The sequence below is a fragment of the Anabas testudineus genome, chromosome 7, assembly GCF_900324465.2.
Source record: "Anabas testudineus chromosome 7, fAnaTes1.2, whole genome shotgun sequence".
Lineage (NCBI taxonomy): Eukaryota > Metazoa > Chordata > Actinopteri > Anabantiformes > Anabantidae > Anabas > Anabas testudineus.
This window is the reverse complement of record NC_046616.1, coordinates 2,835,672-2,863,592: the sequence shown is the minus strand read 5'-3', so window position 1 is coordinate 2,863,592 and position 27,921 is coordinate 2,835,672. Positions and strand designations below refer to the sequence as shown.

The 27,921-nt window shown below is 38.8% G+C and overlaps 2 protein-coding genes across 11 annotated transcripts in view; both read left to right on the top strand.

The window, feature by feature from the left end:
• LOC113167941 (tumor necrosis factor receptor superfamily member 14-like) overlaps positions 1 to 27,664 on the top strand; it is a 41,659-nt gene extending 13,995 nt beyond the window's left edge. For 2 of the 10 annotated variants that reach the window (XM_033326061.1, XM_033326060.1), the window contains 6 exons: positions 17,627 to 17,720; positions 17,822 to 17,947; positions 19,071 to 19,226; positions 19,729 to 19,816; positions 19,921 to 20,106; positions 20,285 to 21,380. In XM_033326061.1, coding sequence (XP_033181952.1) covers positions 17,627 to 17,720; positions 17,822 to 17,947; positions 19,071 to 19,226; positions 19,729 to 19,816; positions 19,921 to 20,106; positions 20,285 to 20,324 — 690 coding nt within the window. In that variant the 3' untranslated portion in view covers positions 20,325 to 21,380. Of the gene's footprint in view, positions 1 to 11,254; positions 11,339 to 11,617; positions 11,747 to 11,816; positions 11,911 to 12,013; positions 12,140 to 15,520; positions 15,627 to 17,175; positions 17,304 to 17,626; positions 17,721 to 17,821; positions 17,948 to 19,070; positions 19,227 to 19,728; positions 19,817 to 19,920; positions 20,107 to 20,284; positions 21,388 to 25,465; positions 25,622 to 26,096; positions 26,185 to 26,288; positions 26,467 to 26,561; positions 26,594 to 26,917 lie in introns of those variants that run through there. The other 8 variants (XM_026368925.1, XM_026368923.1, XM_033326067.1 and 5 more) reach the window with 8 other exon arrangements.
• Positions 13 to 10,119, top strand: LOC113167100 (tumor necrosis factor receptor superfamily member 14-like). Its single transcript, XM_033326077.1, has 4 exons — positions 13 to 1,192; positions 5,567 to 5,684; positions 5,763 to 5,918; positions 6,009 to 10,119. The coding sequence occupies exons 1-4, from the start codon at positions 1,163 to 1,165 to the stop codon at positions 6,095 to 6,097; spliced, it is 393 nt and encodes a 130-aa protein (XP_033181968.1). The 5' UTR covers positions 13 to 1,162; the 3' UTR covers positions 6,098 to 10,119.
• Positions 27,665 to 27,921: the final 257 nt, after the last annotated feature.

The window sequence follows — 27,921 nt, the reverse complement described above, 5'->3', positions numbered from 1 at the left end:
CTGTGCAGTTTATAAAATGTTGTCTTCACTACATTTCCATTTAAAAAATGATGTTAAATGAGTTCTAATTGTTGTGTTTTACTGTTTGTCAAGCTGCAAACTTCCACAAACCAAACACTCCTGAATTTGGATGCGTTCTTTGAACTTTTCTGAAATTACAAGAGAAATAAATGTGGACCAGATAGACAGTGACAGTGATAATGATTTGAATATTTCATCTGGCTAAAGTAACTCTGGGGATATTTTGTGGATAAAAATGTTCATATTCTAAGTATTGATAGACAATAACTTGCACTTGTACCACACATGTATGTATATTTAAAACTGATTTAAACAAACATCCAGTCCTCAGGCCCTCTGTGGTTGTTTTTCCAGTTAGACCTGATCTACCCTCCGTTTACCTGGATCAGGTGTGTTCAGTCAGTCTGAGATGAATGTGGAGGAGAAGATAAAGTGAACTGGTGTCTTCATACTTCTGATTTACATTTGTTGCTTTACATTTCATTTAATACATAACCTTCATGTTGTACAGTCGATGTACAGACTTTTTTATTTTGTGTGTAAATTACATATTAATATGAACAAATTCACTTTTTGTACCTTTGTTTTGTTTCTATTTCCAAACCATCTGTAGTATTTGAGTCTTTTAACAGAACTTTTAAATTAGAATTCAGAAGTTGAACTTTCAGAGACTTTTAATCTGTTTGTTTTTAATAAACCAGCCCGAACCTAACGTTCTAGTTTCTTATCAGACAGAGTTCCTTTGTTCTTGTTCTTAAGGTGTGGTTCTTTATAAACAACAGAGACTGAGGTTCTGAGTCACTGTCTGGTTCTGAGGACTCTTCCTACTTAACTAGCCGTAGTTAGCTAATCATGTTCGGGAAACTGTTTAAAAACTCCATTAATTAATGTTTAACTGCTCCAAAGCTGCTTTAAGCGACATGTTAGCATGTGACATGTGTCCGAGCCTGTTTATCTTTGCTAAGTGTTTCACAGCAGACAGTTAATTAGCTCTTTTCTTTTAGAGCTAATGCTAGCGTTAGCCTAGCTTAGCGACGGATGAGGCGTTCACTGTCACACACGTAAATATGTTTTCCAGCGGCTGTTGCTGCCTTCACGGCTCCTGGATCATGTTGTCGAGAGAAAGAGTTCGAACCACGGGATGGAGTGTGCTGTCCGATGTGTAACAAAGGTAAATAAACCAGATTAAAATAGAAAGAGGTTAAAATAAACCAGATTAAAATAGAAAGAGGTTAGAATAAAAAGAGGTTAGAATAAAAAGAGGTTAAAATAGAAAGAGGTTAAAATAAACCAGATTAAAATAAAAAGAGGTTAAAATAGAAAGAGGTTAGAATAAACCAGATTAAAATAGAAAGAGGTTAAAATAAAAAGAGGTTAAAATAGAAAGAGGTTAAAATAAACCAGGTTAAAATAAAAAGAGGTTAAAATAAAAAGAGGTTAAAATAGAAAGAGGTTAAAATAGAAAGAGGTTAGAATAAAAAGAGGTTAAAATAGAAAGAGGTTAAAATAGAAAGAGGTTAAAATAGAAAGAGGTTAGAATAGAAAGAGGTTAAAATAGAAAGAGGTTAAAATAGAAAGAGGTTAAAATAATGGGGGGCTATCCCCCTCAGTCACTAGTTGAAGGGAGTTCCTCTGCTCCACATGTAGTAGTAGAGGATATAAACAAAGAAAAAGGTTAATCTCATCTTTAACCATTTCTATACCTTTTAATAATTAACTATAGTTGATTCTTTAACTATAATGTTTAACTTTGAACACACAGGCTTGTTGACAGTAACATTTTGGTTCTCACGCCTCCCTGTGGTTACAGAATATGAACATTAACACCCTCCTTACTGATCACACATCATAGAGTTCATTTAGTTAGTTCATGTTTCTCAGTCCTGTGCATCAGAGCTGCAAAGATTCAGTGAGTTTACAGCAAGTGTCAAATGTGCATGTGCACCATCATATTTCCACTTATTGCACACATTTGCTTTACTTCCTGGCTCATTAGAGGTTTAACTTAAAGGTTTATTGTGCATCCAGTGCGTTTCATTAAATTATAGAACTACACTGCGATTATTCTGAAGATTCATTTTTATGCATTATGAACAACCAAGTAACTATTACACCACCATAACACCAAATAAGATCATATTTAAAATGTTAACATATTAAAAGAACACATTTAGAAAGAGCAGAAATACAGTAATACTGCATGTTACGTTGTTCTGAACAGGAACAATTGTTCGAAGAGACTGCACTTGTTACAGTTCCTCCCTCTGCCCCTGTCTGCAGCTTTGGTTTTGTTTTGTTCTGGTCTCACCCTCCTGTCTCACACCATATATGGACTTCCTCTTCCCCCCCACTCTCCAGTCTGGACTAATTATTGACTCATTTCACCTGTGCATCCCTTTGTTTTAAAAGCACCCCTCAGTTCTCTGCTCATTGCTGGTTTGTCACCCTGATTTCATTCATGCTCCACAATTCTGGTCAGTTTGTTCGTTCGTTCGTTTGTCCATCAGGAACCTCTGTTTTGTTTGTTAGTTTGAATTGTTTGGCCTGCCTTTTGCAGTGTATTTTTTGTTGTTACTTTGTCCTGTTAGTTTTGTACGTTTGTTTCCGTCTATCCTGCCTCCTGCAGTGATTTTAGTTTGTTACTTTGTTCATCTGCTTTGTCCGTTAGTTTGGTCCACATTAGTGTGTAGTTTCAGTTGTTACTTTGTATGTTGGGTTATGGTTTTGTTTGTATGTTGTTACAGCGTTTTTGGGTCTCTTTAATTTGATACTTTGTTGGTTTGTGTAGTTTCCTGTGTCCCCTGCCCTTCTTTTGTTAATAAATGTATCTTTTTGTTCTTACTCGTTGGTCCCGTTAGTCCGTTCGTAACAGAACAAACCAGCCATCATTGCGACCATGGAACTACCTCGTTCCACCACTGGTCGATCCATTTTTCTTCCCTGCTCCCATTTTGTTTGTGGTAGTGATAGTTCGGATGAGGATTACCTGGACTGTTACGGTACTGCTCTCACCTCACCTGACCCTCTGACCCCCGTTGCTTTGAGCCCAGAGGAGGCTCGCTCCATATATGAGGAGCTTAAGGCCCAGTCAGCCCCGGCGTTGGATCTCCGCAGCAGCTGTTCGTTCAGCCAGCCTCCTGTAATTAGCGACACCCAGTATTCGCTATACGAGGGAACCCGCTTGGCTGTGTGGATGGGGTTCCACAGCAAGCGCCGACGTCCACGTCGGAGGCGGAAGGCTCACCGGGTTCCAGGGTCACCTGCAGCTACCCATGCTGCTTTAGTTGGTTCTGCAGCTGATGCTGCTTTAGTTGGTTCTGCAGCTGATGCTGCTTTAGTTGGTTCTGCAGCTGATGCTGCTTTAGTTGGTTCTGCAGCTACTGCTGCTTTAGTTAGTCGTGCAGCCGAAGCTGCTTTTGTTAGTCCCGCAGCCCATGCTGCTTTAGTTGGTTCTGCAGCTACTGCTGCTCTTGTTAGTCCCGCAGCTCCCGCTGCTCTTGTTAGTCCAGCAGCCGATGCCGTTTTTGTTAGTCCCGCAGCTCCCGCTGCTCTTGTTAGTCCAGCAGCCGATGCCGTTTTTGTTAGTCCAGCAGCCGATGCCGTTTTTGTTGGTCCTGCAGCCCAGGCTGCTTTGGTCTCGGCTCCTGTTCCTGTCACGGATCCGGCTCCTGTTCCTGTCACGGATCTGGCTTCTGTTCCTGGTCCTTCAGCTGTCGCCGCAGTTGCAGCCACCTTGATTGCTGCAGTCACCGCTGCTCTGGTGTCAGCTGCTGCTCCGGTCCCTGCAGCCGCCAGGTTCCCAGGCGGGTCGACGCAGAGGTCGCCGTCGCCGCCGTCTCTTCAGTCTGCGGACGGGTCGACGCAGAGGCCGTCGCCGCCGTCTCTACCCTTTGAACTTTGTTTGTCACCCCAGGAGATGTGGTGGGATGACAATGAGGACACCACCACCCTGCTCCTGTCTCCTTGGGGGGCCCCTGAGAACTGTACTCCTGTCCTGGCCCCTCAGCTCCAGCTGGCTCAAAGTTCGTCGCCGCCGGGCAGTCCGCCCGGGGCTCTCCAGCCTTGTTCGTCGCCGCCGGGCAGTCCGCCCGGGGCTCTCCAGCCTTGTTCGTCGCCACCGGGCAGTCCGCCCGGGAGTCCTCAGCCGTCTTGCTGTTCCCCGGCTCACTGCTCGCCATCCGGCAGTCCGCCTGCGGGTCTCCTGCCCCATGGGTCGTATCCTGGCCCCCGGCCTGGGGGTCCTCGGCCTGCTCTCCGACTGGCTTTCCGGTCCCCGGTTCTCCAGCCGGCTCAAGGGTCTCGGGTTCTCCCTTCTGGTTCGTCGCCTCCCGGCCGTCCGCCCGAGGCTCTGTCTTCTGGTTCGTCGCCTCCCGGCCGTCCGCCCGAGACTCTGTCTTCTGGTTCGTCGCCTCCCGGCCGTACGCCCGAGGCTCTGTCTTCTGGTTCGTCGCCTCCCGGCCGTCCGCCCGAGGCTCTGTCTTCTGGTTCGTCGCCTCTTCAGTCCTGTTTGCCGCCTCCTGGCCGTCCGCCGGAGGCACTCCTGGTCCGTTTGCCGCCTCCTGGCCGTCCGCCGGAGGCACTCCTGGTCCGTTTGCCGCCTCCTGGCCGTCCGCCGGAGGCACTCCTGGTCCGTTTGCCGCCTCCTGGCCGTCCGCCGGAGGCACTCCTGGTCCGTTTGCCGCCTCCTGGCCGTCCGCCGGAGGCACTCCTGGTCCGTTTGCCGCCTCCTGGCCGTCCGCCGGAGGCACTCCTGGTCCGTTTGCCGCCTCCTGGCCGTCCGCCGGAGGCACTCCTGGTCTGCTGCGCCCGGTCCCTCCACCGGGCCTCCCTCCGCCCGCCCGGTCTGGTGTTTCGGGCCCTCCTCCGGGCCTCCCTCCCCCCGCCCGTCCTAGTTTGTTTGGGGCCGTCTGGGATCCGCCCCTTTCTGGGGGGGTTCTGTTACAGTTCCTCCCTCTGGCCCTGTCTGCAGCTTTGGTTTTGTTTTGTTCTGGTCTCACCCTCCTGTCTCACACCATATATGGACTTCCTCTTCCCCCCCACTCTCCAGTCTGGACTAATTATTGACTCATTTCACCTGTGCATCCCTTTGTTTTAAAAGCACCCCTCAGTTCTCTGCTCATTGCTGGTTTGTCACCCTGATTTCATTCATGCTCCACAATTCTGGTCAGTTTGTTCGTTCGTTCGTTTGTCCATCAGGAACCTCTGTTTTGTTTGTTAGTTTGAATTGTTTGGCCTGCCTTTTGCAGTGTATTTTTTGTTGTTACTTTGTCCTGTTAGTTTTGTACGTTTGTTTCCGTCTATCCTGCCTCCTGCAGTGATTTTAGTTTGTTACTTTGTACATCTGCTTTGTCCGTTAGTTTGGTCCACATTAGTGTGTAGTTTCAGTTGTTACTTTGTATGTTGGGTTATGGTTTTGTTTGTATGTTGTTACAGCGTTTTTGGGTCTCTTTAATTTGATACTTTGTTGGTTTGTGTAGTTTCCTGTGTCCCCTGCCCTTTTTGTTAATAAATGTATCTTTTTGTTCTTACTCGTTGGTCCCGTTAGTCCGTTCGTAACAGCACTAAACAGTCGGGTACACGCTGTGCACCCTGTGAGGACGGGACTTATATGAACCAACCCAATGGGCTGACGCGCTGTTTGTCCTGCACGTCCTGTGACCCAGGTACAGTCAGGTGGAAATATATTGTCATTAATTACATTAATCAGTTTTAAAACTGATTTAAGCCTTTCCAATTTTTAGGTCATGGTCTCTTTGAGCAGAAGAAGTGTACATTAACAAGTGACACAGTTTGTGACATCTTAAGTGGGTATTTCTGCAAAGCTTTGGAAGCTACAGGATGTAGTTTGGTAGAGAAACATTCAAGCTGTAAACCTGGTCAGAGGATAAAAGAACATGGTAAGAAAAATTAGTCCAAACCATAGATTTCCTGTTTTTCTGGATGTTTGGTTGTTGTGTTATTAATCTCAGTTTTGTTTTTTCTCTAAGGAACCAGCAGCTCTGATACAGTGTGTGAAGACTGTCAGCCAGGCTACTTTTCACAGGAGGGTGTCAACTGCACGGCGTGGACAGTGTAGGACTAAATTTATTAAATATTACTTTATTAAACATTTCTGCCCTATGGCATAAACTCATTATTGTGATTATGAAGTCAGGTCACTTTTATCCACAGGAACCTACAACTGTGGTAAGTGAGAGACAAACAAAGAGTCATAAGAAGTAATGTTTCTCTGTCATAAGCACCAGATGGAGAGAAATAAAAGATTTTCTTCTGTTTTCGAGTGCACAGGAAGTTTTTTTAATATAGAGTGAGGCTGCTGATCTGGCAGAGTTAGGTAGTTTGTTTTACCACTGTGCTGAAAAAGCTTTGCTTGGTATTTTGTTGTGGTGCAGGGGCCAACAGACGGTGTAAGAGCAGCGCCTGGTGCCAACAAACAACACCAGCCTCTACAGTTAGTGTTAAAGCTGTGATGATATAAATCCCCAACTATCTATGAGGAAATTCTCCAGTTTCAGAGTTTTTGCATTTGGTTCAATGAGAAGAAGTTTTAATATTTAGAAATGAATTTTAAGACATGATGATAATTAGGTTTTAAACTTGAAATGTTGCAGAAGAGAAAGTGGTAACAAAGAAGTTTGAAAATGAGATTGATAATGTCAGATTCACTGAAGTCCATGTGTTGGTACATATCAGAAAAGGGATGTTGAAGAGGATTGAAAAGGTTTCATCAATAAGAACCTGTAGCTGAAGCAGTTTCCTCCAAAAAATTGAACTAAACAGCATAAGAGCAAATTTACAGCATCGGAAGAGGATTAGCTCTGAAAAGACTCTTGATCTAATCTCATGCAGAGGTTATAGACAAAGCTGTGCTGCTGCTGGATTGTTGTATGTTGCTGATAGATATATATATATTTTATTTGAAATCTCTATTTAAGATGAGTTTCTGTTGCAGCCCTTTAATAAATAACTAAAAGAGTCTTTCACTTTTTTTATCTAACAGTTGCTCAGAGACCCAAGTAAAGGTCAGAGAAGGAGACCCGAGCAGCGACACAGTCTGCAGGAGTGCATCAAGACAGCATTTCATCTTGTTTTTACCCTTTTGTCTTTTATTTCCATGTGCAACATTTTTTTTTGTGTCTAAAGGTCAGTGCTTCTTTTGCATCTCTGATTAGTCTAATATCTATATATATTTATTTATATTTTTTTGTCCTGTGCTCCTGCTGCGTGTGTTGTTGATACATCTATTTATTTTATTTTAAATTTCTATTTTAAATGAGTTTCTGTTGGTGCTCTTTAATAAATAACCAAAAGAGTCTTTCACTTTTTTATCTAACAGTTGCTCAGAAACCAAGTTAACGGCCAGAGAGGGACGTCGAGCTGTGATGCAGTCTGCAGGAGTGCATGAAGACATCATTTCATTTAGTTTTTTACCCTTTTGTCTTTTATGTCTTTGTGCAGCATTTCATTGCTTTGTGTCTAAAGGTCAATAATCAGTTTCATATTTTTACTCCCATTTTTATTCTCCTTGAATCATGTTGGTTCAACTAAAGGTCACTAACTCTATAACATCTGATAAGGTAACACCTGTGAAGGAATGTTTTTGTAAAGAAAGGTTAACTAATGATGCACTGATCTGTTGGTGTTTTCAGTTTAATGGCAGCTCTTCATCAAAGAAAGAGAAAAAGCTGCAGCTCTGTCTGAAGATGTAACCATGTTGTAAAAAGGAAGGAAGATAATTTAATGCTGGGTCAAACCTTGGTAGTAATGGGCTTAGAAATTAGGTGATAAATAGTAATTACTAGTATAGATTTGCCTGTAGTAACAGTAAAGGACCTAAATTAATCATTGGAGCTGGTTAACATCTGTCCTTATCAGTTTTTCCCCACTCTGTGGCTGATGTTATCACATGAAATAATAATAATTTTATATTATACTAATGCATTTCTTTTCTTCTACCAACATTACATAGTCTTCACCACACCAGGTGTGTGTTTATGAAGCAGGAAGAGGTCTGGAAAGAGTCAGTAACATAGATGTATGTGCTGTTTTGCCTTTATGTTCTGATACCAGTCAGACCTGTATAACAGTCTTTGCTTTGTTTACTGTGGCTAATTCATGGTTACCTCACAAGTTCAGAAGCCATTTCACTTCAGATCAGATAAATTTTCATAAAAGTTAAATAGCTTATAATGAGTGATTATTTACATATAGCATATTTTTTGGTTTGAACTGAACATAAGTCAGATTTACTGCCTGTTTGAAACTGAAGCTTGATCATAGCTGAAGAGACAGATGATTACACTATTAATAACTTACTGCTTTAATCATCATCATCATATTAGTTTGTACAATAGCTTCATCGTCATTCTGTAATGTTCATTGAACTGAATCACACCTCTGTTCATCTCTAGATGTTCTTATTATTGTTGATGTTGAATTTACAGTTTATGTATTTACATTATTTTCTGTTTTCATTTCTCCTGGAGCAGAGAACCTGTAACAAGGAAGTTTTCTAACTATAATTACTACTTTAAGCCTTTCTCTTACAACTGGACGTTTAATAATACAATATTTATTATTTTAACTCTCACTGAGGGTTTATAACAAGAGAGGAGGATCAATGTCAGGACGAGATTTACACACTTCAACAAAAAGCTAAAATCTGATTGGCTCCTCTAGATCCACCTGCTGTTACTAAAACCTGCAGCATGAGGAGAGTTGATCACATGAAATCACTGATTCTCATAAATATTAGATAAAGATTCAATGATTAAGATCTTTAAATAGTTTTGGAGTGGGCGGAGCAACGAGTAAAGATAAAAAGGTTTAGAAATGAATCGGTCCAAAAACAAACCGGGAACACGAACCAACAAGACAATAATAATGAAACAGAGCGAAAGAAAAGAGACCAGAAAAACTGTGATGAACACAGTTACAAACTAAAGTATGAACAAAGTGACCAAATAAAGCGAATAAAAAGCAAATCAAACACAAACAAACTCACTAATTAAAATACGAAGTAATAAACGATCATCAATGTACAAAAGCAGACAAAAAACTAACTAACAAAGAAGAAGAAGTCATGAAAATACAAACTTACAAAGAGAAGAACAGTCCTTAAACACTTTGGAGTCCAGAGTAATCCAATAAATAAACCAACATATGTGAGATGAAGTATAAACTAACGAGAGGAGACTGTAAACGAGTTAAATTCAATGTGGACAAACCAGCAGTCAACAAAGGAGTGAAGGGAACTTAAAGAAAACGGGGATGATAATGAGCAAATGAAACCAAACCTTCGGAGCTTGTTTCCCTGTCTCTGAGTGATTTCAAACACCTCTGTCACCTGACCGACGTCCCCTCTCTGTTTCACCGCGTGTTTTCTTGTTTTTAAAAATGTTAGAAGCTTTTCATTGACTCATCGCGTTAGAATCGGTTGAGTCAATGACAGATTGACTTGTCAGCTTCAGTTTAGTTTGATACTAAAGGCACTATATAAAAAGAAATAATAATAATAATAAAATTAATAGTATAAATACAAGAGAAATGTTGTGTTGTGAGGAGATTTGGAAAGAAATTTGGAGAGTGATATTTTTTAAGGCTGGTGAGCCAGAAAAGGAGCAGACTAAAGCCTGAAATAGTGGAAAGAAAATCTATTTCTGAATAAAAAGCTGTAAAGAACAAAAACTTCTCAGGTCACTTTGCTTCTGTTAATACACATTCCTGATACACAAACAGGTTTATTTTTATGTTTTAGGGGTGTGGATGAGTGTGACTCCATACCTGTTTCTTGTAATTGTCTTACTCATTTAAACTTCTCTGTACTTCTAAATGTAACCACATCCCATCCATATTATTAATTATAATGTGTAATCTGTAAAAACTATTTAGCATAAACGAACAAAAGACTTTCTTTTCTGGGCATTTATTGATGACAAGGGTTTGAAACTGTCTCTGCTTTAGTCTTGTTTTGGATAGGTTGCTAGAATTAACAGTCCATTAGATGTAATTCACACTGACACTTTGAAGCTTTGAATCTTTTTCGGCACAATCATCAAGAAAGCCTCAGTGCTTCAGGAGGTTTCATCACCATCACTACCAACACTGTTTTAACCACACCCTTGATCTTATTCTGACATACGGTGTGGAAATTGATCATTTAATAGTTTTACAATTTCTTAATTACATTTGAATTTACAGTACCAAACTTTACTACACCTACTGATAAGATTCACTACAGTAGATGTTTATCAGAAACTGCTGTTGACAAATTTAAGGAACTGAATCCATCTTTTATTTCAGAGCCAGAGGAGAGCAGTCATCCTAACTTTACTCCAGCACAAGTTGACTGTCTTGTTGATAATACTGCAGCCTCACACCGATTAATACTCAATACTATTTCCATGGTTCCATGGTCCGTGGTTCAATTCACAAATCCGTAGCTTAAAGCAGAGATCATGTAAGCTGGAAAGGAGGTGGTGTTCCACAAATTTAGATGAATCTTGCCTGAAAAGACAGTTTAATAATATATTTTTAAAAAGTCCTCCGTAAAGCTAGAACCTCATATTACTCCTCATTAATAGAGGCAAATAAGAACAACCCCAGGTTTCTTTTCAGCACTGTAGCCAGGCTGACAAAGAGTCATAGCTCTGTTGAGCCTAGTATTCCCTCAACTCTCAGCAGCAATGATTTCATGAATGTCTTTACAAATAAAATCATACAGGTGTCTGTAGTCAAACTTGCCCAATGTTTTGCTGCTTGTTGTTGTTTCTTCCTCTAAAGGGAGTTTGTCCTCTCCACTGTTGCCTAAAGTTTGCTCAGATGGGATTGTTGTGTTTTCTATTAATTTCCCATACAATTATACTCTGTAAGGTTTTAAACCTTAAACACTGTAAAGTGCCTCGCGATAACTTCTGTTGTGATTTGTCGCTACAAATGAAGATTAATGGAATTATTATTCAGATTAAGATCATATTGATATTGATATTCAGAAACTGCTCTTGTTGGTGTAAACAGAAAACAAACCTTCAACTTAACAATAAGACAAATGCAGCTTTCTAATCATTAATTAAAGTTATAGACCAACGGTCTCTGTTACCTAAAGGTGGAACGTTTTGTTTTATTATTATCTATTTCACTTTTATTTCCTGCTTTCTATAAATAAATCATAATGATCTCTGACACTCAGTAACCAGGTTTTACTGATTGGTGCAGTTTTATTTGATTTTCCCACATGTGAGATGGTGTCTTCATCTCTAGAAAGCCGCTCTTTAAAATGACTGTGAGAAGAAAACATTTGTCTGCAGCATCTTTGCTGGTAAAACAGTTTTTTTCTCTAAATAACTAGAAACATTCTCAGTAATCCATCGTACTTGTTGAGTTGATTCATTGTGATAAATGTTAATCCTGTTTTGTTGGTAGATGTTATTTGATATGTGGAAACTGATGTGATGTGTTCAGGGTGTCTGCACATGTGGAGTAAATGTGGATGAAAATTACAACTCTGATATGTGGATAGAAATAAATCTTTAAACTGATCCTGGATCAAGTTTCCTTAAACTATTCCATGAGGTTCTTTTCCTCTTTGTCTCCTCAGGTCTCTTCTCTCCTGTTTCCTTCAGCGTCCTCCTCCACTTCCTTTATCTCTCAGCTCCTTCTTTTCCACCTCGTCGTGTTTCTGTTCATCTTTTCTTTAAGTTGATTTTTCTCTGCTGGAGTCACTCAGGTCAGTTCTTGACAGACTCAGAATTTAAACCAGGTTTCATTTAAACTAAACTCTGTTCTTCTTCTCACAGATTCTAATGATAAAAGTCTTCAGTGGACAAACAACCACATGTAATCTAGCAGAGTATCAGATTGGAAATGAATGTTGTCCAATGTGTCTTCCTGGTAAGATCCAACTGTTTGATAAAGGGTAATTTCACTGTAGAAGTTACATCTTTGTTATGTTGGTGTTAATGATATGTTAATTCGTTGTTTTTCTTTTTCACAGGAAATCGAGTTAAAACAGATTGTACAGAGTTTAGAAGCACTTCCTGTTTACCCTGTCTGGAGGGAACCTACATGAATAAACCTACTGGACTGAAACAGTGTTTTCAATGTTCACAGTGTGATGCAGGTAGATTTATGTTTCTAATTATTAGAAATAACTAAGTCTAAGCTCAGACCTGACAATGATGAGTTTACATGTAACCTTGTTTTAATGAAAATTATCAGCAGGTCCAGGAACTAAGGGCCTTGTAATACGGATCAGTTCGGACACTTCGTTCCATGTGATGATACAGTTCAGTTTTTCTACAACCACTGTTAAACTTTTAATATCAGCTGATACTTTGTGTATTTAGGATATGATCTATATTCATATAGCACTTTTCTACCTATTTTGGACCCAAAACACTTTACAGTGTTACTTCTCATTCAACCATTGACACACTGACCCATCAGGTCCTCTAGAAGCAGGAGATCGACTCTCCTCAGAAAGTACATCTGCTTCTGAGCCTTTTAGTACAGTGCTGCTGAGTTCTTATTCATTTTAGGACCTGTTGTCTCACATTTCTGAACAATGTCACAAAGATAATCTTTAGTTTTTCTAGTTTTAAACTATAAGTTGTTGTTCTCCAGTAGATTAAACCTGTTTTCTCTACATGTCTTTACAGGTTCTGGTCTGAAGATGAAGAGTCCATGTACAATAACATCTGATACAGTTTGTGAACCACTGGAAGGATTTTACTGTGTGGATCCTTCAGATAACGTCTGTGGAGCAGCACAGAAACAGAGAAGCTGTGAACCAGGACAGTGCATCTGTCAGAAAGGTTGGTTTTCTTATGTTGACTTAAGATTTAGTAAAGTGAACATTTGAACTGAGAACACCAGTAAAGTATCTTCTGAGATTTTCCTGTTAGATTTCCATCAGTTTGGTTTTTAATGAGCTCTGTTTAGTTTTAATTCCACTGAGACATTAGGTGATAATTGAATGATGGTGAATTAAACATTGATGACCTACAGCCCTCTGCAGTTTCTACTTTGTTCATAAAGTCTTTAAAGACTCCAACACTCTGAACACAGGTCCAGCAGCAGGTTGTATTAAACCTTTTCCATCTGATAGATGCAGTTAAAAAAGCTCTGAAACATTCACCTGTGTGTTTTCTAACTGTGTCACTACTACACTACTGGTTTGAAGCTGATGGTTTGTTCAACAGGATTTAACTGTTCCACACCTGAAACCAGGTCTGATTGAATGTAATAACATGATGTGTTTATAATACACGTCTACTGAACTGGTTTAAAGTGACTGTGTAACCTGTGTGTGTCCAGGAACAGCCTCCACAGACTCTGTGTGCTCTGACTGCAGTGATGGATCATTTTCAGATGGAACATTTCCATCTTGTCGACCACACACACAGTAAGTGAAGCTTCACATCAGTCGTGGACAAACCTGGTTTCTTACAGCAGCAGTAAATTCACACAGATCCTACAAATGGACAAAACATCTCTCTGTCATTTCAGATGTGAAACAAAAAACCTTCAGCTGTTAAAACCAGGAACAACTTCAACGGATGCTGAATGTAAAAGTCACATTTTAAATAAGACAATAATTTGGATGATTTTTTTTAATGTCTGTTTTTATAATTGTCACTTCGGCTGTAGTTGTATTTTCCTTCAAGACAAGAAATGGCCTAGGTAAGATTTGCATTTAGTCAATGAACATGGTGCTTATAAATCAGTCACCACTAGATTAATGACAATGCAGCAGATCCCCGAACTCTGCCGCTAACAGCCTGAATCATCAGCGGCATTTAACAGCATTTGATCAATCTCTTAACTTAATTAAGAGACCTGAACCTCTTCAGCATTTTGGAGAATGATGACACGAACACAGCAGCAGAGAAGTTTTGCTCCACTACTGGAAACTTAACAGCAAAAACAACACTGCAACTTTCTCTGCTTTGTTCTATTTCTGCTTCTTTTCAACATTTTGGACAACAGACTGAAGACGGACGTGAACAGGAATAAGATGATCTGCTTGAACATTACACAGTAAGAACAGACACATGGCTTCAATCAGCAGACCAGCATGAAAAAATATATTTTCTTCATGTTTTATAAGCCTGTTTACTAAAGAAGATGATGAACTTTGAATTATCAGCAGACTCTGTGAGTTAAGCTCGACTTAACACAGCTGTAAAAAGTAATTGACAACTTCCTGGTTTTATTTTTTTTTTCTATTTGTCTTAAATTACTCAGATCATCAAATACATTTTAATATTACACAAAGATAATCTGAGTAAATACAAAGTGCTGTTTTTAAATGATTATAGGATCATATTATTTTCTATCTTCAAAAATTAAACCATAGTTACAAAGTAGTAATAAATATATATTTACCATCAGAGATTGAGACTGATTGATGATTCTGATAAAATGCTCACGAATTATGAATTTATAATTTATGAAAAGTGGTTATAAGTTAGACATTTTACAATTGTGTCATTTACACAGTATTTCTCCAATGTTTTACATATTAAAATGTACAATATATAATTAAATGTTTCTTATTAATTATATGAAAGTAATTAAAAGCATAAAAACAACATTTGACATTTATATTAATATTACAAAGTACAGTCAATACATTTTAAAGAGTTTTACACTGAAAAGGACTGGGTTGAGATTTTATTGAGGAACAGCAGATTCACCACCAGGTGACACATTTTACTTTCTGGTAGAAAACAGCTTTATTTAAAATCAATTTTACCGGAAAGGGTTTAGTTTGGAGAAGTGCTATTGTTGTAAATGAGGAAATGAGCCGAATTTTTGCAATGAACTTCAGATTTCTCACAAAGAAACTATGGATATACGTGTTTCTTTGTCTTGATTGACAAGAAACAAACTGATACTTCATCCAGAAAGAAACATTCACCACCAGACTAATGAGAGTGGAGCAGATCATTGAACTCTGCCACTAACAGACTGAGACATCAGCACAGACTGCTGCATTTACCAGAGCGACTGGATAGTGTAGTGGTAACACTGCTGCCTTCCAAGTGGGAGACTGGGGTTGAAACCGGGGCCTAGCTTCAGTAGGGGTACCCTGCCCTTGAACCTCGGACCTCAATTGTAAGTGTCTTTAGATGAATGTGTCTGCTAAATGTAAATGTAACTTTAATTAATTCTTATGGGACAAAGAAGGCGACTCATTAAAGAGATCTGAACCTCTACAGCATTTTGGATGAAGACAACATTAAGACAACAGCAGAGAGGGTTTTTTTTGCAGACTTTGGACTTAATAAGAGAAGAGGATGATCATTGTCAGGATGACATTTAGACACGTCAACAAAATTCTGATTGTTCCTCTGGATCCAACTGCTGTTACTAAAACCTGCAGCATGAGGAGAGTTGATCACATGAAATCACTGATTCTCATCAACATTAGATAAAAATTCAATGATTAAGATCATTGAATCGTTTCGTTTACTGTCTCTGTAGGAAACCCTGTTCCTCTTTTACCTGTCTGTGGGCGGAGCAACGAATGTGAAAGTAAAACAGTTTTCTTCTCTAAATGTTCGTCGCTGTGTTTCTGGATTAAAGTTTTAACATTAAAGACGGTAAGTGACTGAAAATATGTCGTTTGTTGAACCAAAGTCTGTGTCAGCAGTTTAATAAAGCTGCTGCTGAAATGTGCTGTTTCTAAAACCTTCATAAAAGTGAACAGTAGCTGTAGTTTGGTTTGACACGAATGTTCTGTCGAAGAGAAACAGAAATGACGAGTACACCGACATGTTGAGTACAGAATGTGTAAAGGTCAGTATTACAGTATATGTACAAATTAGTATATGTACAGTACAGTATTTGTACAGTTAAGTATTTTTACAGTTCAGTATTTGTACATTTTAGTATTTTTACCGTATAACTGCGATCAGCTGAGCCGCTCTTTACTTTTTCTTACTTTGTCTTGTGATTACGGTAAAGTTTGTGTTCAAAACAAGGAAATGAATCCGATTATTAAAAAGATTAAAGTATGTTTTTAGTAAATAATGACACCTGAAGAGATCTAATGTGTGTAACTGGACGAAATGTTTGAACTATATCACTGATGTCATTCATGGATAAAACTTTTAATGTTCTAACAGATTCTCTTCTACTGAAAACATCGAACTTACTTTTAGAGGAAGTCAAAGTCCCACATAGACTGATAACTAAACCTGTTGAACTGTGAAGATTCTCAGGAATCCAGCTGAACTTGTCTGTAGATTAATCTCTACAACTGGATTTGTTTACTGTTAAGTTGAAACGTTTCACTGTTCATCAAGTAGCTTCTTGAGTCTGAAGTTAGTTGGTTAGAGACACAAGTTTATCCTCCAGGTTGGTTTAACTCCATCTCTATAGGGTCGTCAGGTGAAACAACTGAAGGGAGGATGTGAAGGATGTAACAGTCAGACCTCTGTCAACCCCTCCTACCCCTTAAAGTGGGTTGTTACCTCTGGAGAGGTTGAGCAGCCTCCATGCACCATGTGGACCCACTGTCTTCCCACATCACTGTCTTTATACCTGCAGCCTGACTCCTGTTACTGGAGGAATGAGGGGTTGTAGGAAGATGGGCTGCATTTGTAGCAGCTTTAAACCTGTTGAAGAACTTGTTAAGTTCATTCAGGCTCTGTTCACATCACCTACTGAAGACTGGTTGTTCTTTTTTTTTTTTTTTTTTTTTGTGACGTTGTTAATTCCCCTACAATTAAATTCCGTTTTATTTGTAACTGAATTCATCTCAAAGCACTTTACAGTGTTTAAGGTTTAAGACCTTAAATATAGAGTGTGAACATCTGTATAAAAATACAGAGCAGCCAAATAGGACAATAGATCAAGTGCTATTCACATATTGAACTCAGGGTGTCGCTGGATAGGTTTTCGTCAGGTGTCTGACCCGGAAGTGGTTTTGGACTGATGCCAAACTACAGTAAAAGTACCACATGTACTGTAAGAACAGAACAGAACAAGTTCTGTACTATGAAGTAATTTCTGTTCTGTAGTTACTGAAGACATTTCATCTTTTATATTCAGCCCTGCTTTCCATAAATAAATCATGATGAACTCTGACACTCAGTAACCAGGTTTCACTGATTGGTGCAGTTTTATATGATTTCCTTCTGTTTCCAGGTTTTAATCTTCTGATTTGGATTTTACAACTCACTTTTTCCCACATGTGAGATGGTGTCTTCATCTCAAGAAAGCTGCTCTTTAAAATGATTTTGAGAAGAAAACATTTGTCTGCTGCATCTTTGCTGGTAAAACAGTTTGTTTCTCTAAATAACTAGAAACATTTTCACTAATTCATCGAACTTGTTGAGTTGATTCATTGTGATAAATGTTAATCCTGTTTTGTTGGTAGATGCTTTGATGTGTGGAAACTGATGTGATGTGTTCAGGGTGTCTGCACATGTGCAGTAAATGTGGATGAAAATTACAACTCTGATATGTGGAAAGAAATAAATCTTTAAACTGAGCCTGGATCAAGTTTCCTTAAACTATTCCACGAGGTTCTTTTCCCCTTTGTCTCCTCAGGTCTCTTCTCTCCTGTTTAAACTAAACTGTGTTCTTCTTCTCACAGATTCTAATGATGAAAGTCTTCAGTGGACAAACAACCACATGTAATCTAGCAGAGTATCAGATTGGAAATGAATGTTGTCCTATGTGTCTTCCTGGTAAGATCCAACTTTGATAAAAGGACATTTCACTGTAGAAGTTACGTCTTTGTTATGTAGATGTTCATGATATGTTAATTAGTTGTTTTTATTTTCTACAGGAAGTCGAGTTAGAACCGACTGTACAGAGTTCAGGAGCACTTCCTGTTTACCCTGTTTGGAGGGAACCTACATGAATCAGCCTACTGGACTTAAACAGTGTTTCCCATGTTCACAATGTGATGCAGGTAGATTTCTGTTTCTAATTATTAGTAATAACTAATTCTAAGCTCAGACCTGACAATGATGACTTTACATGTGACTTTGTATTGATGAAAATTATCAGCAGGTCCAGGAACTAAGGGCCTTGTAATACGGATCAGTTAGGACACTTCACACAATGAAGGAACAGATGGTTCCATGTGATGATAGATTTTTCTACAACCACTGTTAAAACTGTTAATATCAGCTGATACTTTGTGTATTCAGGATATGATCTAAGTTCATATAGCACTTTTCTACCTTTTTTGGACCCAAAACACTTTACAGTGTTACTTCTCATTCAACCATTCACACACCAACATCAGGTCCTGTGGATCTTGGAGAAGCAGGTGTTACAGTTCCTCCCTCTGCCCCTGTCTATGGGTTTTGTTTTGTTTTGTTCTGGTCTCACCCTCCTGTCTCACCCCATGTATGGACTTCCTCCACTCTCCACTCTTCAGTTTGGTGCTGGTTTGTTGCTCATTGCCATTCATTCATGCTGCACACTACTCCTCCACAACGTCCGTCCATCCGTCCGGAACCTCTGTTTTGTTTGTTAGGTTGAATTGTTTGGTCTGCGTTTATGCAGCGTTTTTCGTTGGTACTTTGTCCTGTTAGTTTTGTATCCTTGTTCCCGTTTGCCCGCCTGCCGCAGTGATTTTGGTTTGTCACTTTGTACTTTTAGTTTGTCTGTTACTTTCATGTCCGCTTTAGTGCGTGGGTTTTGTTGGTACTTTGTATGTTGTCATTAGAGTTTTAGTTTGAGTTTTTGCCTGTGTTTCCACAGTGTTTTATGTTGATACTTTGTTCATGTTTGTTAGTTCCCTTTGTCTCCTGCCCTCCTGTCGTTAATAAACCTTTTTTGTTGGTATTCGTTGGTCCTGTTAGTCCGTTCGTAACAGCAGGGGATCGACTCTCCTCAGAAAGTACATCTGGTTCTGAGCCTTTTAGTACAGTGCTGCTGAGTTCTTATTCATTTTAGAACCTGTTGTCTCACATTTCTGAACGAAGTCACAAAGAATCTTTATTTGTTTTGTTTTTTTTTTGTTTTGAACTATAAATTGTTGTTCTCCAGTAGTTTAAACCTGTTTTCTCTACATGTCTTTACAGGTTCTGGTCTGAAGATGAAGAGATCGTGTACAACAACATCAGATACAGTTTGTGAACCACTGGAAGGATTTTTCTGTGTGGATCCTTCAGATAACGTCTGTGGAGGAGCACAGAAACACAGAAGCTGTGAACCAGGACAGTACATCAGTCAGAAAGGTTGGTTTTCTTATGTTGACTTAAGATTTAGTAAAGTGTACATTTGAACTGAGAACACCAGTAAAGTATCTTCTGAGATTTTCCTGTTAGATTTCCATCAGTTTGGTTTTTAATGAGCTCTGTTTAGTTTTAATTCCACTGAGACATTAGGTGATAATTGAATGATGGTGAATTAAACATTGATGACCTACAGCCCTCTGCAGTTTCTACTTTGTTCATAAAGTCGTTAAAGACTCCAACACTCTGAACACAGGTCCAGCAGCAGGTTGTATTAAACCTTTTCCATCTGATAGATGCAGTTAAAAAAGCTCTGAAACATTCACCTGTGTGTTTTCTAACTGTGTCACTACTACACTACTGGTTTGAAGCTGATGGTTTGTTCAACAGGATTTAACTGTTCCACACCTGAAACCAGGTCTGATTAAATGTAATAACATGATGTGTTTATAATACACGTCTACTGAACTGGTTTAAAGTGACTGTGTAACCTGTGTGTGTCCAGGAACAGCCTCCACAGACTCTGTGTGCTCTGACTGCAGTGATGGATCATTTTCAGATGGAACATTTCCATCTTGTCGACCACACACACAGTAAGTGAAGCTTCACATCAGTCGTGGACAAACCTGGTTTCTTACAGCAGCAGTAAATTCACACAGATCCTACAAATGGACAAAACATCTCTCTGTCATTTCAGATGTGAAGCTAAAAACCTTCAGCTGTTAAAACCAGGAACAACTTCAACGGATGCTGAATGTGAAGAACACAGTTCAAATAAGACAATAACTGGGATAAGTGTTTCCCTGTCTGTTGTATTAATTGTCTTAATATGTGGAATTTGTTTGGTCATGTGGAAGAAAAAAAGGTCTACGAAAGGTCACAGGTAAGAATTCTATGTTGACAACAAACATCTTATGGTTTTTGATTTTTATTAAGATGTTTTTGTTGATTTTATTTATTATCTGGAAGTTGGGTCATGGCAACTTGACTTCCTTTTTGCTAACTTCACGTGGACAACGGAGAGTTTTCACTGACGTGTATATTTATTGTTTTTGTTTTAGGTCAAACGAAGAAGTACGTCATCCAGAAGACGGAGTTTAAATGATGAGCAACAGTCACCACTAGATTAATGACAATGGAGCAGATCCCTGAACTCTGCCACTAACAGACTGAATCATCAGCTGCATTTAACAAAACTTGAGTGAACTCTAAATGAAGAGACCTGAACCTGTACAGCATTTTGGAGAATGATGACACTAACACAGCAGCAGAGACGTTTTCCTCCACTACTGGAAACTTAACAACAACAACAACAACAACAACAACAACAACAACAACAACAACAACAACACTGCAACTTTCTCTGCTTGTTCTATTTCTGCTTCTTCTCAACATTGTGACAGATTGAAGACATAAACAGGAATGAAAAGAACTGTTTGAACATTACACAGTAAGAACGGACAGATGGCTTCAATCAGCAGACTAGCATGGAAAATATACTGTATTATCTTGTCTGTTTATTAAAGAAAATGATTAACTTTGAATTATCAGCAGACTCTGTGAGTTAACCTGGACTTAACACAGCTGTAAAAAGTAATTGACAACTTGATGGCCTGATTAAATTTTTTTTTGTGTGTGTGTCTTAAATGATTCAGATCATCAAACACATTTTAATATTACACAAAGATAATCTGAGTAAATACAAAGTGCTGTTTTTAAATGATGATTATAGGATCATATTCTTTTCTGACTTAGAAAAAATGAAACCATAGTTACAAAGTAGTAAAAAATATATATTTACCATCAGAGATTGAGACTGATTGATGATTCTGATAAAATTTTCAGGAACTATGAATTTATGATTTATGAAAAGTGGTTATAAGTCAGACATTTTACAATTGTGTCATTTACACAGTATTTGTCCAATTTTGTACATATTAAAATATGCAATATATAATTAAATGTTCTTATTAATTATATGAAAGTAATTAAAAGCATAAAAACAACATTTGACATTTATATTAATATTACAAAATACAGTCAATACATTTTAAAGAGTTTTACACTGAAAAGGACTGGGTTGAGATTTTATTGAGGAACAGCAGATTCACCACCAGGTGGCACATTTTACTTTCTGGTAGAAAACAGCTTTATTTAAAATCAATTTGACCTGAAAGGGTTTAGTTTGGAGAAGTGCTATTGTTGTAAATGTGGAAGTAAGTCTTATTTTTTGCAATAAGCTTCAGATTTCTGACAAAGAAACTATAGATATACGTGTTTCTTTGTCTTGATTGACAAGAAACAAACTGATACTTCATCCAGAAAAGAAACATTCACCACCAGACTAATGAAAGTGGAGCAGATCATTGAACTCTGCCACTAACAGACTGAGACATCAGCACAGACTGCTGCATTTACCAGAGCGACTGGATAGTGTAGTGGTAACACTGCTGCCCTCCATGTGGGAGACTGGGGTTGAAACCGGGGCCTGCCTTCAGTAGGGGTTTTGGGCAAGACCTCCTTACCCTGTCCTTGAACCTCGGACCTCATTTGTAAGTCTCTTTGGATGAATTTGTCTGCTAAATGTAACTTGAGTTAATTCTCATGGGAAAAAAAACGACTCATTAAAGAGATTTGAACCTCTACAGCATTTTGGATAATGACGTCACAAAGACAGCAGCAGACTTTGGACTTAATAAGAGAGGAGGAGGATCAATGTCAGGAGGTGATTTAGACACCTCAACAAAATTCTGATTGTCCCTCTGGATCCACCTGCTGGTTACTAAAACCTGCAGCATGAGGAGAGTTGATCACATGAAATCACAGATTTTCATTAACATTAGATAAAAATTCAATGACTAAGATCATCGTTTTTTGTCTCTGTAGGAAACCCTGTTCCTCACCTTTACCTGTCTGTAGTGGGCGGAGCAACGAATGTGAAAGTAAAACAGTTTTCTTCTCTAAATGTTTGTCGTTGTGTTTTTAGACAAAGTTTTAACATTAAAGACGGTAGGTGACTGAAAATATGTCGTTTGTTGAACCAAAGTCTGAGGAAGCAGTTTAATAAAGCTGCTGCTGAAATGTGTTGTTTCTAAAACTTTTGTAAAAGTGAACAGTAGATGTAGTTTGGTTTGACACGAATGTTCTGTTGAAGAGAAGAAGAAATGATGAGTACGCCGAAATGCTCAGTACAGATTGTGTACAGGTCAGTATATATACAAATTAGTATATGTACAGTTCAGTATATGTACAAATTAGTATATGTACAGTTCAGTATTTGAACCGTATAACTACCGTCAGCTGAGCCGCGCTTTAAATACTTGCTATTCTTGTAATTATGGTAAAGTTTGTGTTTAAAACAAGGAATTGAAACCGATAAATAAAAAGATTAAAGTATGTTTTCGGGAAATAATGACACCTGAAATGGTCTAATGTGTGTAACTGGACAAAATGTTTGAACTATATCACTGATGTCATTCATATAAATTGTAAAACTTGTTTTTAAATTCATGGATAAAAGTTGTAATGTTCTAACAGATTCTCTTCTACTGAAAACATCGAACTTACTTTTAGAGGAAGTTCAAGTCCCACATAGACTCATAAGTAAAACTGTTGAACTGTGAAGATTCTCAGGAATCCAACTGAACTTGTCTGTAGATGAATCTCTACAACTGGATTTGTTTCCTGTTAAGTTGAAACGTTTTACTGCTCATCAAGTAGCTTCTTGAGTCTGAAGTTAGTTGGTTAGAGACACAAGTTTATCTCCTCAGCTGCAATGGAAGTGACGGATCTAATAATCAGACCTCTGTCAATCCCTCCTACCCATTAAAGTGGGTTGTTACCTTTGGAGAGGTTGAGCAGCCTCCATGCACCATGTGCACCCACTGTCTTCCCACATCACTGTCTTTATACCTGCAGAGCCTGTTACTGTGACAGATAGTGGAGCCTACTCAGGTGATGGAGGGGGCGTAGCTGCAGGGGTGGAGATGCACACAGGTGTAGGAAGAGGAGTTGAGTAGACATTGAGGAGGAGGAGGGGTTGTAGGAAGATGGGCTGCATTTGTAGCAGCTTTAAACCTGTTGAAGAACTTGTTAAGTTCATTCAGGCTCTGTTCACATCACCTACTGAAGACTGTTTTTTTTTTTTTTTGTTTGTTTTGTTTTGTTTTTTCATTGAAGATGTTAATTCCCCTACAATTGAATTCAACTGTTTTATTTGTATATCATCTCAAAGCACTTTACAGTGTTTAGGGTTTAAGACCTTACAAAATATAGTATGAACATGTGTATAAAAATACGTAGGGGACAATAGATCAAGTGCTATTCACATGTTGAACACTGGGTGTCACTGCATAGATTTTTCGTCAGGTTTTAGACCCGGAAGTGGACTCAGGTTTTTGACTGTACTGATTCCAAACTACAGTAAAACAACAGAATCAGGATTTAATACATGAGTATTTTTTTTTCTACCACATGTACTGTAAGAACAGAACAGAACAAGTTCTGTACTATAAAGTAATTTCTGTTCTGTAGTTACTGAAGACATTTAATTTCTTATATTCAGAAACTTGACCTTTAATCAGTAGGAAACACAAACAAACTTTGAACTGTAACAATGAGACAAAGGCAGGTTTCTAATCATTAATTAAAGTTATAGACCAATGGTCTCTGTTACCTAAAGGTGGAACGTTTTGTTTTATTATTATCTATTTCACTTTTATTTCCTGCTTTCCATAAATAAATCATGATGATCTCTGACACTCAGTAACCAGGTTTCACTGATTGGTGCAGTTTTATATGATTTCCTTCTGTTTTCAGGTTTTAATCTTCTGATTTGGATTTTACAACTCACCTTTTCCCACATGTGAGATGGTGTCTACATCTCAAGAAAGCCGCTCTTTAAAATGACTGTGACAAGAAAACATTTGTCTGCAGCATCTTTGCTGGTAAAACAGTTTGTTTCTCTAAATAACTAGAAACATTCTCAGTAATTCATCGAACTTGTTGAGTTGATTCATTGTGATAAATGTTAATCCTGTTTTGTTGGTAGATGTTATTTGATGTGTGGAAACTGATGTGATGTGTTCAGGGTGTCTGCACATGTGCAGTAAATGTGGATGAAAATTACAACTCTGATATGTGGATAGAAATAAATCTTTAAACTGATCCTGGATCAAGTTTCCTTAAACTATTCCACGAGGTTCTTTTCCCCTTTGTCTCCTCAGGGCTCTTCTCTCCTGTTTCCTTCAGCGTCCTCCTCCACTTCCTTTATCTCTCAGCTCCTTCTTTTCCACCTCATCGTGTTTCTGTTCATCTTTTCATTAAGTTGATTTTTCTCTGCTGGAGTCACTCAGGTCAGTTCTTGACAGACTCAGAATTTAAACCAGGTTTCATTTAAACTAAACTCTGTTCTTCTTCTCACAGATTCTAATGATAAAAGTCTTCAGTGGACAAACACTCACATGTAATCTAGCAGAGTATCAGGTTGGAAATGAATGTTGTCACATGTGTCTTCCTGGTAAGATCCAAGTGTTTGATAAAGGAACATTTCACTGTAGAAGTAACATCTTTGTTAAGTAGACGTTCATGATACTTTATCAAGTTCATCTTTTCTTCTTTTCTACAGGAAGTCGAGTTAGAACCGATTGTTCAGAGTCAAGACCCACTTCCTGTCTGCCCTGTTTGGAGGGAACCTACATGAATCAACTTACTGCACGTAGACGATGCTTTATCTGCAGAACATGTGATGAAGGTAGATTTTTGTTAATCATCCTAATTATTAGTAATAACTAAGTCTTTACAGTGTTACTTCTCATTCAACCATTCACACACTGACCCATCAGGTCCTGTGGATCTGAGAGAAGCAGGGGATCGAACCGCTGATCCCACAGTTGGCTTCAGCTCATGAACCACAGCCATCTCACTTTTTCTTTTCTTAGTTTTCAATCAGCAACAATATTTTCATCATATTTATCATGAGGACTGTTACAAGAGTTTGAACTGAATGTAGAAGTCAGTGGTTCCCTCCATCTTTTTACACCACTGTGTAGTTTTTGACAGTGACGGTGTTAATCTCCATGAATCAAACATTTACTAGACAAGTGATTTATGCTGATGTGTTTTTAATGTTTTCATACATTTTAGAACCTGTTGTCGGAAATTATCTTTAGTTTTTCTAGTTATAAACTACAAGTTGTTGGTCTCCAGTAGATTAAACCTGTTTTCTCTACTTGTCTTTACAGGTTCTGGTCTGAAGATGAAGAGTTCATGTACAACAGCATCTGATACAGTTTGTGAACCACTGGAAGGATTTTTCTGTGTGGACCCTTCAGATAACGGATGTAGAGCAGCACAGAAACACAGAAGCTGTGAACCAGGACAGTACATCAGTCAGAAAGGTTGGTTTGTGTACATTTGAACTGAGAACACCAGTAAAGTATCTTCTGAGATTTTCCTGTTAGATTTCCATCAGTTTGTTTTCTAATGAGCTCTGTTTAGTTTTAATTCCTCTGAGACATTAGGTGATAATTGAATGATGGTGAATTAAACATTGATGACCTACAGCCCTCTGCAGTTTCTACTTTGTTCATAAAGTCTTTAAAGACTCCAACACTCTGAACACAGGTCCAGCAGCAGGTTGTATTAAACCTTTTCCATCTGATAGATGCAGTTAAAAAAGCTCTGAAACATTCACCTGTGTGTTTTCTAACTGTGTCACTACTACACTACTGGTTTGAAGCTGATTGTTTGTTCAACAGGATTTAACTGTTCCACACCTGAAACCAGGTCTGATTAAATGTAATAACATGATGTGTTTATAATACACGTCTACTGAACTGGTTTAAAGTGACTGTGTAACCTGTGTGTGTCCAGGAACAGCCTCCACAGACTCTGTGTGCTCTGACTGCAGTGATGGATCATTTTCAGATGGAACATTTCCATCTTGTCGATCACACACACAGTAAGTGAAGCTTCACATCAGTCGTGGACAAACCTGGTTTCTTACAGCAGCAGTAAATTCACACAGATCCTACAAATGGACAAAACATCTCTCTGTCATTTCAGATGTGAAACAAAAAACCTTCAGCTGTTAAAACCAGGAACAACTTCAACGGATGCTAAATGTGGACAACACAGTTTAAATAAGAAAATAATTTTGTTAAGCATTTATGTGCTTCTTTTATTAATTGTCATATTGGCTGCAGTTGTATTTTACTTCAAACACAAGTAAAAAAACATTCAGGTAAGATTTGCATTCAGACAATCAACATGTGTCACATGTTCTGATAGATGATGATATTCAGCACTAAATAATTCCTGTGATTTGTTTTATTATAGGCACAGAAGAAGATCCAGTCAATCCCACAGAGGTATGTTTGTTACTCTAAGTTTGAAACTGTAGCGTTTAAACTGTAGGAGATGGAAACAGTTTGAGTTTATCTCAGTAATTATATTGGTATTATTTAATATTTTATCACAAAGGAAAGCAACAAAAATTTAGAGGGTTCAAATCCCACCTGTGGCCTACCTCCAGTAGGGGTCCTTAGGCAAGACTTTCTCACACTTACCCTGCCTGCCATTGTACCCTACCCTGGATAAAAGCGTCTGCTAAATGACTAAAATGTAAATGTAATTCCAACTGTCTCTCATACCTCTGTGATGTCTTTACTGTTGATTCTCTCTCTTGGTCACAGTTGGATCAGAACATCAGACTGAAAACGGACTTCATGGACGAGGACCAACAGCTGAAACAAAGCACAGTGGATCTAATGCAGCATGATGGGACAGTAGATTTTCTATGAGCTGATCAGTATTTATTTATTTATACTGTGCAGTTTATAAAATGTTGTCTTCACTACAGTTTAAATCAAAAATGATGTACGACATAAAACCAGTGTCAGTGAAGAGCTGCAGTGATCTACAGGATCTCTGGAGCTCAGTGGAATCAGGTTCTCACCTCTCAGGGTTTTGTCCTCTGAGCCAAACATCATCCATTTGAGAGTTATGGAGGTCACTGTGCACTTTGAACCTTCAGGGCAGCAGAATCTTTTCGTAGCCTTCTCCTGATCTGTGTTGATATACAGACAGTCTGTTGGACCTCATGGTTTCTGGTTTGTGGTACAGTCTGCATGTCCAATTAATGTAGAGGCCTTTAGTCAAGATGTAGAAACATCTCAGCAGTGTTCCAGTTTGGACAGCACTACTGTGGGTGTCAGTGTCTTGTCCAAGGACACTTTAGCTTATAGCATCAGGGACCAGGAATCTAACCAGTGACCCTGGGGTTTATAAACGACTGTCGCACCTTCAATCCACTGTAATCTAATACAGCAGTTCTTCCATCAATTCTACCTGTAAATAAGACGCCATGTCCCAGAGTCCTCAATGACTACAGACCAGTGGCTCTGACCTCACACATCATGAAGGCTTTTGAGAGGCTGATCCTGGAGTCCCTCCGACCTCTGGTCAAACCCTCACTTGACCCCCTCCAGTTTCCTTATCAATCCCATAGTGGAGTGGATGACGCCATCATAAATCTGCTCCATCGCACCTACACCTACCTGGACAAGCCTGGGGGCTTAGTGAGGATCATGTTTTTTTATTTCAACACCATCTAACCTGCACTGCTGGGAGAGAAATTTAAAAACATGCAGGGTTAACAGGTCGGATAACAAACTGGACTGGACTAAGAACTCAGCAG